This window comes from Macaca fascicularis, chromosome 18 (assembly GCF_037993035.2).
Source record: "Macaca fascicularis isolate 582-1 chromosome 18, T2T-MFA8v1.1".
Lineage (NCBI taxonomy): Eukaryota > Metazoa > Chordata > Mammalia > Primates > Cercopithecidae > Macaca > Macaca fascicularis.
In genome coordinates this window covers 76,546,987-76,563,733 of record NC_088392.1, presented here as the reverse complement: position 1 = coordinate 76,563,733, position 16,747 = coordinate 76,546,987, and the positions used below count along the sequence as shown (strand labels likewise).

The 16,747-nt window shown below is 38.0% G+C and overlaps 1 protein-coding gene across 17 annotated transcripts in view; it reads right to left on the bottom strand.

Annotated features, from left to right (window-relative positions):
- The window catches only part of PTPRM (protein tyrosine phosphatase receptor type M), an 847,035-nt gene that overhangs the window by 290,518 nt on the left and 539,770 nt on the right, over positions 1–16,747 (bottom strand). For 16 of the 17 annotated variants that reach the window (XM_065534197.2, XM_065534199.2, XM_065534198.2 and 13 more), the window contains 2 exons: positions 6,789–7,062; positions 5,731–5,767 (listed from right to left, as the gene is read on the bottom strand). The exons of the other annotated variant lie outside the window; for it this stretch is intronic. In XM_065534197.2, coding sequence (XP_065390269.1) covers positions 5,731–5,767; positions 6,789–7,062 — 311 coding nt within the window. The remainder of the gene's footprint in view (positions 1–5,730; positions 5,768–6,788; positions 7,063–16,747) is intronic. 17 annotated transcript variants of the gene reach the window in all.

Sequence of the window (16,747 nt, the reverse complement as noted above, 5' to 3'; positions counted from 1 at the left end):
GTTATGAGGAAAAAATTTGATTATGCCATACATTATCTTCTAATGGGTCAGCAGGCCCACCACCTGCTTTTGCAAATAAAGTTTTATTGGAACACATGCTTGTTTATGTATCGCCTATGGCTGCTCTTGCCCAGCAAGAGCAGAGCTGAGTAGTTGTGACAGAGACCATATGGCCCACAAGGCCTCAAATATTTATTATCTGGCCCTTAACATAAAAAGTTTGCTGACCTCTAACTTAAAATATCGATAAAGATGCATTATAAAAGAGAATTATCACTAAGTTTGGTGATACTCTCTTTTATAATGAAAAAAGATACAGGATTTATCAGCTCCAGATATTGTCTTCAAAGTACAGAATTGGAATAAAGACAGAAATTCCAATCCTATACTTTGAAGACAGTATCTGGTGCTGATAAACGTAAGGTCCCTGTGGATCAGACTTCTAAATGGTCATTTCAGCTATGTGCAGTGGGATCTTCTGGAACTTGCTGAGCCAGCATTTACCTAACTGCATTTTGCATGACTTGAGTGTTCCTTAAAAAATGAATTTGGATCAAATACATTTGGAAAGCATAGAGTTTTTCAGGTTTCTTCTCTTTAGGAACTTCTCAGGGGGCCTTAATATACTCATGATGTACATTATCAAGACTATTTCAGATCATGAAAAAAGTACATTTTCTCTATAAAATGCTGAATGATGAATGTTACTGTTCCTATTTCTAAATCCAAAGCCTAAATAACAGCAGATTAGCATATATGAGTGGTCTTGCTATATAATTCATTTTCTCATGTACAGAATATAAGAAATTAAAAGGAATCTTAATTAGCTTTACATCTCAACAGACAATCTTTTCAGTTCTTTTATCAGCGCCCTTTCATTCTGTACCATTATGGCCTACAAAGGATAGTATTTCATTGAACAAAACAGTGAACAGAAAAACAGTCTGTAGAAACTTCTCAAAAACCTTAGTGATTAAAAAAAGAAACATTCAAATTTCTGAATATAGAAATTATATCAGGACAATAGAAATCCTTCAAAGTTTCCTCAAGGTCTTCCAATAAGCCATATTTATGTTCCATTACAATTTTAAGTAAAATAAAATACTAAACTTACAAAAACAGTGAAATGAATAATCTTTTCATGAAAAATTCCCTTAAAATATAACATTGAAAAAATGCTTTGTTTTCTTTTTGTTTAAGGCTTACAGTCTGATTTCTCTAATACTTTTGGAAAATCATTTAGCATGTGTTTCTATGAAGCCTTTGTTTTGATTTCTGGCTAGACCAGGGGTGTCCAATCTTTTGACTTCCCTGGGCCACACTGGAAGAAGTTTCTTGGGCCACATGTAAAATACACTAACAACAGTCGATGAGCTTAAAAAATAAAAAAAGCCCATGCATAAATCATATATATCTGTATCTATATCTACATATATATATATATTTTTTTTTTTTTTTGAGATGGAAAGTCACTCTGTCATCCAGTTTAGAATGCAATGGTGCAATCTCAGCTCACTGCAACCTGTGCCCTCTGGGTTCACGTGATTCTCCTGCCTTAGCCTCCCAAGTAGCTGGGATTAAAGGCACCTGCCACTGTGCCCGGCTCATTTTTGTATTTTTAGTGAAGACGAGAGTTCACCATGTTGGCCAGGCTGGTCTCGAAATCCTGACCTCAGGTGATCCTCCTCCTTCAGTCTCCCAAAGTGCTGGGATTATAGGCGAGCCACCATGCCCAGCCAAATCTCATAATGATTTAAGAAAGCTTAAAAATTTGTGCTGGGAAGCATTCAAAGCCATCCTGGGCTGCATGTGGTCCACAGGCCATGGGTTGTACAAGCTTCAGCTAGACAATAGTCAAATAACAGCAAGGAGAGGATCAAATTAACATATATGACTGCTCCCCATATATCAAAACCCAAAAAAATCCCAAAGTACTTTTTTTGTTTGTTTGTTTTTTTGTTTTTCGAGACCGAGTCTTGCTCTGTCGCCCAGGCTGGAGTGCAGTGGCGCGATCTTGGCTCGCTGCAAGCTCCGCCTCCCGGGTTCACACCATTCTCCTGCCTCACCCTCCCAAGTAGCTGGGACTACAGATGCCCGCTATCACGCTTGGCTAATTTTTGTTTTTGTATTTTTAGTAGAGACGGGGTTTCACTGTGTTAGCCAGGATGGTCTCGATCTCCTGATATCGTGATCTGCCCGCCTCGGCCTCCCAAAGTGCTGGGATTACAGGCGTGAGCCACCGTTCCCGACCAGCACTTTTATAAATCAAGGAGGCACTCAAATAATTTTTAAATGGACAACAGGAAAGTTCCCAAATGGGTATACTGCCAAGGACAAACATGCGGTGCCATAGTATTATGAAAAAATCTTATTTTATGGAAGATTAATACAATGTACATGGCTTAAACTAATTGTTACATCAATTAGAATGGATAGACCTCATTAAATATAAGAAATCTAACTTACAAATAAGACATGTGTAGTTTTAGTGTACCCTATCAGTTTAGAATTGATCATCAGTGAAGCCTTCTAAAACTAGCTACAAAGAGTTTCCACCCTACTAGTTGCCATGAGACCACTATGGTGAATATAAAAGCTAAAGAAAACACATACACCAATCACTAAAACACAGTTGAACAAGTGGTCATTAAAAATCCAACTATAAAAATGTGAATGTTAATGAAAAGATTTTAAGAAATACTTAAAAGCTACTCTATTCACTCCACTATACAATTAAAAACAATCCCTTGAATTGGGCAGGTAACACATAAACATCACGTATACCCTGGTGTATGGTGTCTTTATCGTTTAACTCAAGAGAGAATATTCTGTGATGAGTTTGCCTATAGTTAACATGTACCTATAGGAAATTTATCTAGGTGCATAAATGAAGAGGATGCATAAAAATATAGACAATCCCCCACACATAGGGAGATATATAATAATACAGCTTAGGTTTCTTCCTGTCTAACTTTTATGAAGTTAATATTTAAGATGATGAGTGTCAAAATATATCTTTGGAATATGATTAAAATAATCACTACATTAAATTTATAAATAGTATGAAATATATTTTTAAGAGACATACCCTTACTTTAAATTATAAGCTAGCTCTTAGTGAAAACAAATCCACCTCCATACTTTCTCTATAAAGATACTTGTCAACAGTTGTTTCAGGAGAACACTGAAATCTTTGTACATTCAAAATGTTGCTTAGGAAAGCAATTCTGTATCTGAAAACTCAATTAAGCCATCGCAGTGTGAGCAGTATGTGGCAACACACACTCAGGATGTTTGAACTCTTTTACATTTTAAACATCTTTACTCTGTGGTACCAACAGTTATTAGATCTTCCATTTCTCTGTTTTGACTATGTAGTCAAGATGGAATGGCTTCCCATGTTGCGAGAGAATTTCCAGTATCAATAAGGACAAATTTTCTGACTCAAAGGTGATGAAACATTACACTGTGCTGAAAGGAGGGTTGCTGAATTCGTCCATGGAGAACTTAATAAAATAGCGCAAAACAGTGTAGTTTTGCCTGGAGGGAGAATATCTTCCAAGATTTCCTCTTGTGCTATGACTTGATGTAACAGAAATGACAATGTTATGCAGTAAATATTAAAATTTGTTTCCCTCTTTTCCCAAAAGAGGTTCTTTGGATAAGAGTTTGTTGCTGTGTAAATGTTTGCAAGTGACTCAGAAAATAGGAGTGGGGAATATTTAGTCAATCAGGTCATCTGATTGCTTAATCATCCTTTGGTGAATTGAAAAACAAATTACAATATTGATGAAATCTAGCTGATGGAAGAGAATGATCCAAATCACTATCTAATTCAATCTATTGTGAAAACAGCAAACTTGTCAGGTTTCCACATTTACTAGTGTGTTATTTATATAATTATTTAACTATGTAAATGAGCATGATGACAGATATTTTGTTGTTTTCACAGCAAATTGGGCAGTGGCTCAACCCTCACAAAGAGGTCTCATGCTTACACTACACAATACTGTCACTGGCCAGAGGTGCTGCTGGGTGACGAGCCATGAGCAATGGTGAAAGAAACACTGGGGCTAGGAGTGCAGGCCTTGATCCCCAGACTATCAGCTGAGTCACCTTGGTGAGTCAATTCATCTCCAAAAATACACCTTTTCCTCATCTTAAAAAATAAGAATAGCAGTACCTGTTTCCCTTTTCATAGTAATGAAGAAACAAATGAGGACACATGTATGAAAGAGGTTTCAAAACTTTCAGCTGTGACGTTAAACATTGAGCATTATAAACTAGGGGGCCCTGGAGCAGGATTTACTTTTTCAGGCCTTAAGCGTAAGTGAAATGTGATACAGCAGTATTCTGAAATTCCTGTGGCTGAGCATGGACCAAAACCTTGAGATCTAAGAGCATCAATGGATACCTGGTTCAAGGGCTTCATCGTCCTATAATAATTAATAGCTGATAGCATACGGCAATTTATGAAACACATAAGCAGCTATAATTTCAGTAAATATCAATTTATTCCTGTACTAAAGTCACTTAGGTATAATATGATACAAAAATTGAGTGTTTTAAAATTCGTATAAATCGATGTTTGGATATAGAACTACAAGCCCATGAGGACAAACAAGATACAAATGAGGTGAGTACCTCACACAATACCTCGCACAAAACATGCAACCAAGAAATATTTGTTGAGCTAACACTGACTAAAAAAGTCATGTAGGTTCACAAAATAAGAATTCAATGAGAATTTTGAAAATGCACATGTACATCATGGTATATTCAAACTATATTCACCTGAGAGTTAAACAACAACAAAAAGTTATTTTATCCAACACAACTCATCAAGTATGACCCAATTAAATCTTCTGCTACAGACCTAATGATGTGTTTTTACCATCGCCTCTAAATTAAATCATACGGAACTTCCCACTGTACTCATGGTCACTCCAATGGTCTGAATGAGGGTACTTCACTTTGGAGTGTTAATTTATATTGCCTCATTTTAAGATGACATTTTAAATTTCTCAAATCATCTTCTTATACATTTCTGGATGTGATGGTTAAAACAACACTGTCAAGTTGACCAGATGACAGCTCATGTTCACAAACACACGTCTGCACTTGCTTCCGCAGGAGGTGCTATGTGGGGAGCTCAGGGTAACTCGCCCTACCCACTTTTGCAGCTCATCCTCTATCACATTATCTCAGAGTTTTAACCAGGCTTGGGAAATAGACACTCCACAGTAACATAACCTGGTTACTAGGCTCAGAGAGACACGCACCACCAGTGAAAAAAGCCCATGTCGACTGCACTTTCTACTGCTATTATAATTAGATCACTGCTTAAACATAGTGGGTGATATTTTATTCCTTGGCATATCAAGATTCACTAGATGTGGTACTAACCAGGTATGATACTATGGTTTTAAAAACGTGTACTGAGATCATATAAAAATTAAATTCATTTGAAAAAATTTGAAAAAGGTAACTATTGAAAACTGCTTGGAACACAGAAATACAGCTTCTTATTTTAAAAAGTATCTATATGAGTTACAGTCAGTCAATGTTAATTACCATCAGATCCTAATACATGCATGCATTCATGCATATATACGTACATATAATACATTTATTTTCAATCAAGTTACAGTTCAAAAAGTTTTGAAACATAGGTTAAAATAAACTTTTAAGGAACATTAATTAGGAGAGCATTCCACAATTTCAACCTACCTTTTGTGGCCACTCGGACACAGTCTATTTTGGTTTCCTGTGTCAAATAAAGAGAGGGAAAAATCATTATTCATGTTTCATTTAAAACAAATAGAAATATCTATAGTTCTATTTAAATAACACTGATAAAGAGTGATCTCACTGTTCCAGGCGTGTCTTTAATCACACAGCAATTATTCTTTGAATCACACTCAGATACATTTTCTGGCTCCAGTGCCGGTGGTGCTGGGCATTTCTAGACCAGATGATGAACAAGGAGCTACACTTAAAATGCCTCTGCCTGGTAGCCCCGGACCTCCTTCACCGTCCCTGTACTTCCCCCTGAGCAAACAGCACTGGAGAAGTACGATGCATCTCAGATTTCCCCGCTTTTCACCAGCAAAAGTTAAGCTGACAATGTTACCTAGACCTATGCTGTGAAGGAGGGACCCACTGTGGTATGTGCGAAACATTTCCTCTCTCTAAGGAGCCTTCACAATCTCAACCAGAGTTCTGCGCTGGTCTGAACAGGAAAGGGAAACAAATTCAGAAATGACACTTTTTATTTTGTTTCCCTCTCATCTTTCTATTTTCTCTTATGAAAAAAAAAAAAAGACACCAAATTTAGTCACAGCTACAGGAAGTAGAAACTCCTGTGGAACTTCTTCAGTTCCCATTTCTTTAATGGGACAGACTATGCTGAAAAGACAGATGCTGTGAATCTCACAACATTTTAAACGAGCTGAATGTATGTGTTGGAGCTATACTGTCTTCCTGTAAAATAGTAAGCTAAGCAGAATTGCCAGCCAACTTTCGGTAACAGGAAAACTGAAAATAAAACCCATCATGTTGATGATAAACTCCTCCAAACAAACAAAAAAAATATATAAAGATGAGTATATTCGTTTCTTTCCATAAATTTCTCTAGACGGAAATAATTTTAAGAGAAGAAAAATCACATTTGTTTACAAGTAGAAATGCAGAAAAGCATGACTTCGATTTTACAGCTATTTTACTTAATCCATGTTCACATTAACAACCCCGAATAGCCGAAGTAAACAGTTATCTGTACAACTTACCCCATTGGCTCTACTAGCAGCTTGGAAATAAATTCTGTAGCTTTTATGGGGGAGAAGGGGAGTGTTCCAGTATCCATTGTATGTCTTATTATCACCAATTGTAAAAGGCTGCGCAGCTTGGAGGCTGTCTGCAGGAAATTCTGCAGCAAAGTAGTACTGCGAGTTCAGCAGAGAAGCATTCTGGAAGTGAATTGGCACTGGGTAGCACTTTAAGATTTCTGTTGTCTTTTTAGTTCTTCGAGGACGTTCTTCCTCAACAACTATTTGATAGACACTAGAAAAACAAGAGTATCATCAATGATATTTTATGATAACTGAACTGATCCACTCTGCCTTCAACTGCATGGACCCATAGGACACTCAAAATAAAGAACACACTGGACGCAGTCGATACTGAGTGCTTGGTATATAACAGACTCTCATGCAGCACTTGCTCAGAGAAAGAGAGGGAGGGTGCTTCAGTTCTTCTTCAGAACTCTCCCACCCAAAACAACACTACTTAGTGAGAGAAACAAAATTCACCGTCATTTAAAATTTTTAATATGATAATTCTACTGTTTATCTGAGCAGAAGTAATGTTTTTCTCACATGTAACTGAAGATGATTTTACAGACAATTAATTCAGTTTACCTGACAAATACAATTAAATTATACCAACTATAAATGTATTTTAAAAAGTAATGCATTATTTTCTTTAATGACAACACAAGCAAAGTTTTAACAAATCACAAAACACAATGTGCAGTGATTCATGTTAACTAAGGTTTATCTTCCTATGTTTTCTTATGTTCCTTCGCCCTCACCATATTCAGTCAGTGGAAAGAAATGCATAAGAAAAGCAGAGATAAGGGATTATAGTTTCAAAAACCAAAGCCTTGGAGTTCCAAGTGATTAGTAAGACTAAGTCATGAACAAGGCCCCTCGAATCTCATATAAGAATGGGCTGGGCATGGATATCTTTGAAGATGTCTGCAAGGGTGACAGTCCCACTAAGGAGCAGGTCTCTGGTACCTGCCCACCCTCTTCCAATGTCTTTGAATTCTGAAGTAACCTTAGGAGAATGGGAAAAACCTTGAACTGATGGATTTTCAGAAAATTAATATATTTATTTAATACATTTGCTAGAGTGATGAATGTTGTTTGCAGTTTTGTTGGAAAAAAAAGTTTCTTATGCTGAGAAAAACTAAAGCTTCTCTGAACTGATTCCAGATTAGACTGTAAGTCCTCTGGCAGGACAAGGGATCTTTTTCTTACAGTATCAGAAAGGCACCAGAATTCTCATGAACCAAGAGCTGCTCAGTACAGAACCCATTAATACCAAGGAAAAGGCACAGAAGAGGGCTGCCTGCCATCCCCACCCATGGCAGGGAATGCCTACGGAGGTTCCTCTCTATGTGACCTCCGAATCTGCATTCGTAGAACCACCTATCTCTGTGGGCACAACCACTTAGCACCTTCTATTACAGTAACGAAATGTGTGCTGCCATCCTGTTGGTAACTCTGTCTAAATAAAAATCAGTTGTTTTAGAATATCAGACTCATTTCTCAGTAGCCAGGTAACCAGCAGGTTTACAGGGCAGTGAAAAAGTGAATTTTACCAGTGATGTAAACTTAAAAAAAAGGAGTACAACTCTTATTTCCTAAATGGCAGATACTTTCTATTGGATTGAGTCATGTAAAATGCTCCACATCAGTGGATCATTCATACAATAGTAAAGGCAAAGGCTCAAGGTCAAAGTGGAAGACTAAGTACTGCCTGTTCTGTAGCACAGCCACAGTTGACAGCTGTGAAACAAATCTAACCTGGAATTCCATTAAAAACAGTCCTGAAGAAGTGTGATCACTCTCTTGAAATCACTTTTGTCGGGGTAAAAACGATGCACTGGTCTGGGCTCTAATGCTAATTCTGCTAAAAGCTGGGGTTTTAAATGTATTTCAATGAATTTATTTGAGTTTTTTCTCCTACGAAATGAGAGAATTAAGTGAATCTCAAACATGGATTTCATATATCTAGGATTTTTTATTTAACATACGAGGACTGATCTCACAAAAGAGAGAAACCATAAGAATAATTATTTTCTTTGCAAAGTGATTCTCCATTTAATTTTATATACATATATATATACATATATATATATATATTTTTGTTTTTTTGTTTGTTTTTGAGAAAGAGTCTCGCTCTGTCGCCCATGCTGGAGTGCAGTGGTGTGAGCTCAGCTCACTGCAAGCTCTGCCTTCTGCGTTCATGCCATTCTCCCGCTTCAGCCTCCCGAGTAGCTGGGACTACACGCGCCTGCCACCACGCCTGGCTAATTTTGTTTTGTATGCTTAGTAGATATGGGGTTTCACCGTGTTAGCCAGGATGGTCTTGATCTCCTGCCTGCCTCAGCCTCCCAAAGTGCTGGGATTACAGGCATGAGCCACTGCTCCTGGCCAATAAAATAATTTTTAACATCACTTCCTTGAAATCTTTTTTCCGGTTCATTTGCTGTGTGACATGATTTTCAAAACTTCAACTTAAAAACAACTTCTGGGAAATCCATATACTAGACAAAGCAGGAAAATAAGGATATGTGTGAAGAAAACATAGTTGCAGATACTCCATACCGGAAGTGCTAGGCCAGGTGCCCAATGCACACAGATTTTATTTCTCCCGTTTTCCTAATGTGAAAACTGAGGTCTAGAGGTGAAGTGCCATTTTACCAGGGCATTCTACTGAAGAGGCAGAGGTGGTCTGAGAGCAGAGCCAGGTCTCCTAATCATCAGACCAGGCTGTGCTGACATTCCTTACTCACAAGTCCAGTGAAGGCACTCACGGGAACCATCTGGCCTGAAGGGAATTTTCACTTGCTCCCGCACACACAACCAACACATAAGCTAGTCTCCATCGACTTTCCACAATCAATTTATTTTGAGTATTGTAAAGATTCACACTTATCACATCAAGGGAGTTATAGATGATAATGTTGGCTTTGACCTCAATTCCTTCTGTCATCTGTAACTGAGTCATTAACTACTTTCAGGGAGGACATTCTCCTGGGCTCCACAGTGACTTTAGCACCTGGCTGGTGTCCTCTGAGCACTGTGATCTTCCCACCTCTCTCAACCTGCAAGGAGCTCCCTCCTGTTATAACCCCACTAGACAAAAAAGCAGCACAGCTGCTCCTAGACTTTCCATGTCCCAAGATCCTAGATTCTCCTACCGCAAACATCTTTGCATCTATTCCTTCACCCTAGCCTGGACTCAAGTTTGCCACTTAAATGTGGTTCCCCTCAAGGCAATGAACTCTAGGTTACTCTCAGATGCCCTATGTCCTAAAACTGAGACCCTCAATGACCCTCTCTCAATGGCCTAGAGTCAGTTTCCTCATTTTCATGTTCTCTTGCTCTGCTCCAAACTCACAAAAACATGTTTTCTGTGTAGACACAGCCATTTTGTGTCCTTGTATCACTATTTTCAAAAGTCCTATAAGCTTCTGAAGGAGAAGGGCAAAGGTTTAGTCACTGTTGTGTCACTTTGGCTGTGAAGTACATATTTCTGAAAGCATGCTATAATCCTTAAGTAGCTTCTATTTGGTTTGGGGGTATATTACACATTCTATGTACCAGGAGGGAGAAAGCACACCGATAGTCACGACGATGCTTTGCCTTAATAAAATTTAATGTGAAGTTTATTTTGTATTCATTTCCCAAATACTCAAGAGCCAAAAAGAAAGCAATGACCAAGGAAAAGGTTTGATGATAAGAGGATGCTATATTTTAGTTTATCCTGGATAACCCACAATTAAATAATGAACCTAAGGGAATCAAATGCTATGTCTCTATGTGCCCCCTGCACCTCCATCTCTCACTTCCCATTCCTCTCTCCTAACCTGGCTCATAGGTGTGATGTGTGAGTGTGTACATTGATTTATTATTTCAACGAATATTTTTTGAGTGCCTAATAGGTGTCAGGCACTGTTTGAGTTTATTTTAAACAACATAATGTTTGACGTTCTCTAACGATACAAAATTTTGTTTTGCAATATAAATATTATCTAAGCAAACATGAAAAAAATCATTTGTTTCAAGCAGCAGTTTTATGAGGATTAAGTGAAAATTTAAGAATTAAACGATCATTAGACAGGCCTCCATGTTAGCCAGTTGGCATGGGTTCTATTATACACTCTACTCCAGATATATTGGTTTTTAAATGGCTACCATCCACTCATCTTCAGATATATTAAAGGAAGAACTAAGTTGACTGGAGCAATTTCAAACCCAAAATGTCTTTTCATCCTTGCTCCACAAGACAAATTAGATTTGCAAGCATCCAGACCTCAAATCTATTTGCTCTTTAATAATTTAAGCACTGAAAGGTCAAGCAGCTCTTTTCTATTCCCCTTTATCAAAGCCCAAGTGCTAATGAAAAATAGCTAAGTCCTATCTGCTGCCCAAGTGCCATAATTTGCTGTTTCCCTGATGGAAATTAACACATTATTAGCACCTAGGTCAACAGTATCTTCACAGAACTTTATAGCTGATGTGTTTTTCATCTGTACAAGTAACATCACTTCACTAATGAGTTTCATAAAATTTTTCCATCCACAATCATAATCTCAAAACTAGCTTTGAAAATCTCACTGTTAGAATGGTGTTTCTAGAAAGAGTTTTAAAAAGCAAATTTCTGAGAATAGAACACTGATCAGAAATTTCTAGCTTAGTGAGTTGAATTTAAATTCTATTATCCTTTTAATGGGTTGCCCATGCTGCCTTTGTTTATTAAAGTTGCACCACCCTTGCCCTGTCCTACCATTACTCTGGAATTTAAAGTTACATCAAATCTTCCCACTGCATGTGCAATATTAAAAGCACAAGCCACAGTGAAGATAAATCTGCCAACACTGTGACATCACGATGTCAGAACTTTCCTATGGAATGAAATTTAATTTACAGTTTAATTTATGCTAGGCGTTTCTACAACAAAATTCTACGGCCTTTACAAGGAGAATGAAAAATCTGCATTTATATGGAATAGCACATGAAGTATAACCTAGAAAAGAACATCTGAACATCTTCCACGTACTTTTTTAGACTCGTAAGTTCAAATGTGATAAAATGTTTTTAGTTTTTTCCTAACTTTGAGTTCCTGGAGAGGAAGCCTCATACATATGTGAAATTAACTTAAAATTTTTTGTCCTAATTCATTTCAGGATGAGTTGTAAATTCATTTTTTGTCATCCATTTATCATATTTCTTTTCACCATAAGATATGAGAGGGTTACCAATTGGATAATAGAAGGTAGGGAGGTAAGGAAGAGAAGAGAGAAGGAGAAAAGTTATAACCCTTTCATTGCTGCTTTTGCTAATCCTCTAAAATAGGCACTTCTGATCACTTCAGGGCCTTAGAATATTTTTCATTTTATCACATCTAGGAGTGACTTTTGGCTTGATTTGCAATTTTTGGTAAAAATCATCCATTCTACATGTATAAAAAGAATACAGATTAGTATTGATATCTTCCTGAAGATTAATATGGGGGAGATGAAAGAAAATGAAAATATTAATTACATGCAAAGCATGAAAAAAATAAATGTATAACTAAGGGTTACTGCCACGCAGCCACACTGAATTTATCTTCCTCTTGTTCTTTGCTCTGACATTGCCTTTTCCTAAATCTGTCAGCCTTTACTGAAATGACACCCGAATACTCCAAACAATCTGGTGAAACTGAACTCAGTTTTAAAAAGTATGTCACCAAATTACAATTAGTGGAAAAAAATCAGAATTCAGTGTTTGTCATTACGGCTCAGATTCCTTAGAGTCCTGCAGGTAACACTGAGAGTAACTGATCGGACACACTCCTGTTCATTAAATTATCAATGATAAATGGCAACTAGTTTTATACAGACAACTGGCAATGGGTAACACATTGCACAGGATAAATAGACCTGTGGGGCTGAATATGCCACATTAGCAACTTTAATTTCTCTTTGTCCTGCTCTGATGTAGATAAGACTGACCAGAAATTGCTGTGGAATATTTGCTGGGCACCACAAGCATTTTTTATGTTCTCTCAGCCATAACTCCTAACAAGGAGCTTGCCTGGCATCAGCAAGTTACTATTGCTCTGTGCGTGTGTGCCTGTGCACTCGCTCCCACACTCGGTTCAATACCCTGCTGCTCTGCTAGTTAGTGATAAAATCTGATATAATAAAATATTAATTAGAGCTGAAAGGTTGGGTGAGAAATATGAACTCAATTATCGTCCCATATTATGAACAAAGGGCAGGGTGAAAAAATTTCTTTAGTTATGGAGGTTTGGGATAATAAAAAGAACAACTAGAACATTAGGCTCAGGCTGAGAAACTCTGTAAAAGGCCACCTATCATTAATCTTCACAACAGGCACCACATTTCAAGTAAATTAGTCCTAGATGGAACATCTTTAAGGGTGATTTCTCCTGCTTTTAACAAGTGAAGACATTTTCCTTTGCATTTCCTATTTCATGTAAATTTAACACAATTTAATCATCTCAATTTCATAAACACATGACTACAAAATTATAATCCAAAGTTCGTTACTATTACGAAAAGTATGTTCTCTTAAACAGTCCTAATGATTTGAATAAAAATAGAAAGAGAATACTATCAAAGCTGCACCAAATATCTTTGTTCTTGTATGTTTGTCTCAATGATATTTTATAGTTTGTACTATATCCAATTCAAAATCTTTCAGTCCTGAAAAGTTCCAGTGCTTCGGGCCAGATGAGCTGGAATACAAATGCAACCATCAGAGAAAGGCAGGTAGGTGTGCCCACAGGGGTGCCGATGAGACAGCATTGACTTGGGAATCACTGTCCTCAAGTGACTGGCTCCAGCTTTGCCCCTGAATCACTGACTGACCACTAAAGTCCTTCAGGCTCTAATATTTTATGACTCTCAGCACAAGATCAGGCAAGCTGTGACATCAGCAAATGAGAAGAAAATTATTTCATTCATGTTTCCTCCATTCTTTCTTTCCACAATATTCACCACGTATCAGGCCTTGTTCCAGGCACAGGGGAATAATCAAAAGAGGAATTAGGCACAGACTGCCCAGTCCTTGAAAGGCCCAGGCTAAGAGTGTTAGAAATACGTCACACCAGTGAAGAACTACCGTGCCAAGGATCTGATAAGGGTTTGTACAAAGGAGAAAGTAACAGGACCCAGGGATATGTCAATCTCTACGTTAAAATGTCTCCTAGCATCTACTACATGGACGGCATCTGACCTCAATCTAGTGCCCAAATGTTCTCACCCTAAAACTGCTTCTGCAATGCTACAGTCACCAACATTCTCCTTGAATTAAAGATAATGCAACAGCAACAAAAACAAAAAGCTCAACATGTTTATTAATAGATCCAATACTGTCTCCACTCACTCCAATTGCTTGTGAGCACCCTGCATCAGCACAGAAGACGGAGGGCAATGACCTGGGTCCTACCTCAGATACTGCCCAGGTCCCAGCAGGTTTGCCCCCAGGAGCCCCCAGAGTGGCCCCAAGAGCTACCCAAGAACTGCAGGGTCTTCCTCACTCAATTCTTGTATTGCTGGACATGAAAACCAGGCTCCCTAGTCTTGACTCCTCTAGGAGCCCACATGGCCCGAGGTGAGGATGAAGAAGGAGGTACCTGAGGGTGGGCCACGAAAGAAGCTTGAAGGCAAGCATGGTCTTGGTCTTTGTTTTCCTCTCTCTTTCCAAATCACTGTCAGGCAAACTTGGAACTACTCTCTGTCACGTCTATAATCACTCCTCAGGCTACAAAGGCCATAATTTTTTGTTTTCAGTACTTCATAGGATATCCATTTTAATCCTTAAAGTTATATCAAAATATTATGTAAGTATTTTGTTGGTTTTTCGGGGGGGTGACTGGCAGTGGAATTTGGCTCTTAGAGCCATTCCTGGCCTTCCCTGTCTATAGTAGCCTCCCCGTACACCCTCCCACAGGCGCCCTGGGCCTGCCGCCCTCAGCACAGGAGCCTGGGAATGAGACTGGAGGTCTGATCCAATGCACAGAATCCTTCAGAAGAGATTATGCTAAAGAAAAGAAAATCTGAAAAGTAGGGGAGGGAAGGCTAGGCAGCATATTTTCATGCACAAAAGCAAGTCTGAAATGGAGTTTGAGGGAAAGTTAAATTAAGTTTCATTGTATAAAAGCTCAAATACATCTACTCTATTATTATTATCTTCCTCTGCCATTTTTTAAAGCTTCTTTTCAAAGGTTCTTAAATAACAAACTTAGTTTCCAAAATGAATTTTCAAAGAGATGACTGACATTGTCATCCTAGAAGCAACATTAATAAAAATGATCTTTGTTTTCTGGCAGTAAAGGAATCCAGAGTATTATTTTTTAATCCAATAAAACTCAAAAGCAGGCAGGGTGGTGGTAGTGGTGGTGGTGACAGGAAGGGATTTGGCATCTTTTGCTAACACTCACTGTAGCGATTCAGCAACAGTAAGAATAAAAAACAAGTTCTATAAAAAGCAGGAATATAGAAGCTGAAGTTTTACCACTGAATGACATTTTGATTCTATGTGTACCTCCGTGAATAAAGGAAAATTATTAGGTTAGAAGTCAGTTCCTTTCCCTAAACAATTTTAGCCACAGATAGAGCCTTTTCAAAAGGTTTGAAAAGTGCGACAAAAGTACATTTAGCCCCGAAGGTTTAAGATGCTCCTGCAGTCTGCGTTTCTCCAATAAATAAAAGAGAACAATTAAAAAGTCACTTATAAGCATCTCAAAAGCACTGATGCTTAATTTATTGATTCTTGGGAGACTAATAAAAATGGTGAAAGGAAAAAGAACATACATACCAGCAGAAAAACACTGATTAATTTGATTACAGTAATCAAATCTTCTAAAACAATTTCATTTAAGTTCTTCAAGTTCTCAAAATTATATGGCTAAACATTTAGCAAGTGCTGGGTGTGGTGCCTCATGCCTGTAGTTCTAGCACTTTGGGAAGCCAAGGTGGGAGGACTGCTTGAGCCCAGGAGTTTGAGACCAATTTGTGCAATAGAGTGAGACCCTGATCTATAGAAAATAATTAAAAAAAAAAAATTAGCTGGGTGTGGTGGCACACACCTCTAAGTCCCAGCTCTTAGGAGACTGTGGTGGGAGGATCGCCTGAGCCAAGGAATTTGAGGTTGCAGCAAGCTATGATCATGCTACTGCACTCCAGCCTGGACAATGGAGTGAGATTCCACCTCTAAAACATAACAAAACAAACCAACCAACCCCAAAATGTTTTAGCTTAAAAATAATAACAAGGAAATAATGAAGAAAACAAAAGTACTGCATCTAAGAATTAAGCAAGCAGTAGGGATAAACCCCAGAGATTCCAATGATTATAATAAAGAAACAAAGGTGTAATGTATTTTCTAAACAGAGGCGTACCCAGCTTAATAAGGCACTTCACATTATTGGGCTTCACAGATACTGCAGTTTTACAAATTGAAGGTTTGTGGCAACCCTTCCTTGACCAACACTATCACTGCCATTTTTCTGACAGCATGCACTTACTTCATGCCTCTGTGCTACATTTTGGTAATTCTTTCAACATTTCAAACCTTTTCATTATTATTACAACTGTTACAGTGATCTGTGGTCAGTGATCTTTGATGTTACTCTTGTAATTGTTTTGGGGCGCTATGAACTGTGTCCATATAAGACAGCCATCTCTCCCTGGGCATCCCCACTCCCTAAGACACACAACATTGAAATTAGAACAAATAATAACCATACAATGGCCTCTAAGTGTTCAGGTGAAAGGAAGAGTTACAAGTCTCTCACTTTAAATTAAAAGCTGGCATTACTAAGCGTAGTGAGGAAGGCATGTCACAAGCTAAGACAGTTAGAAAGCTGGGCCTCTTGCACCAAACAGCCAAGTTGTGAGTGCAAAGGAAAAGTTCCTGAAGGAAATTAAAAGTGCTACTCC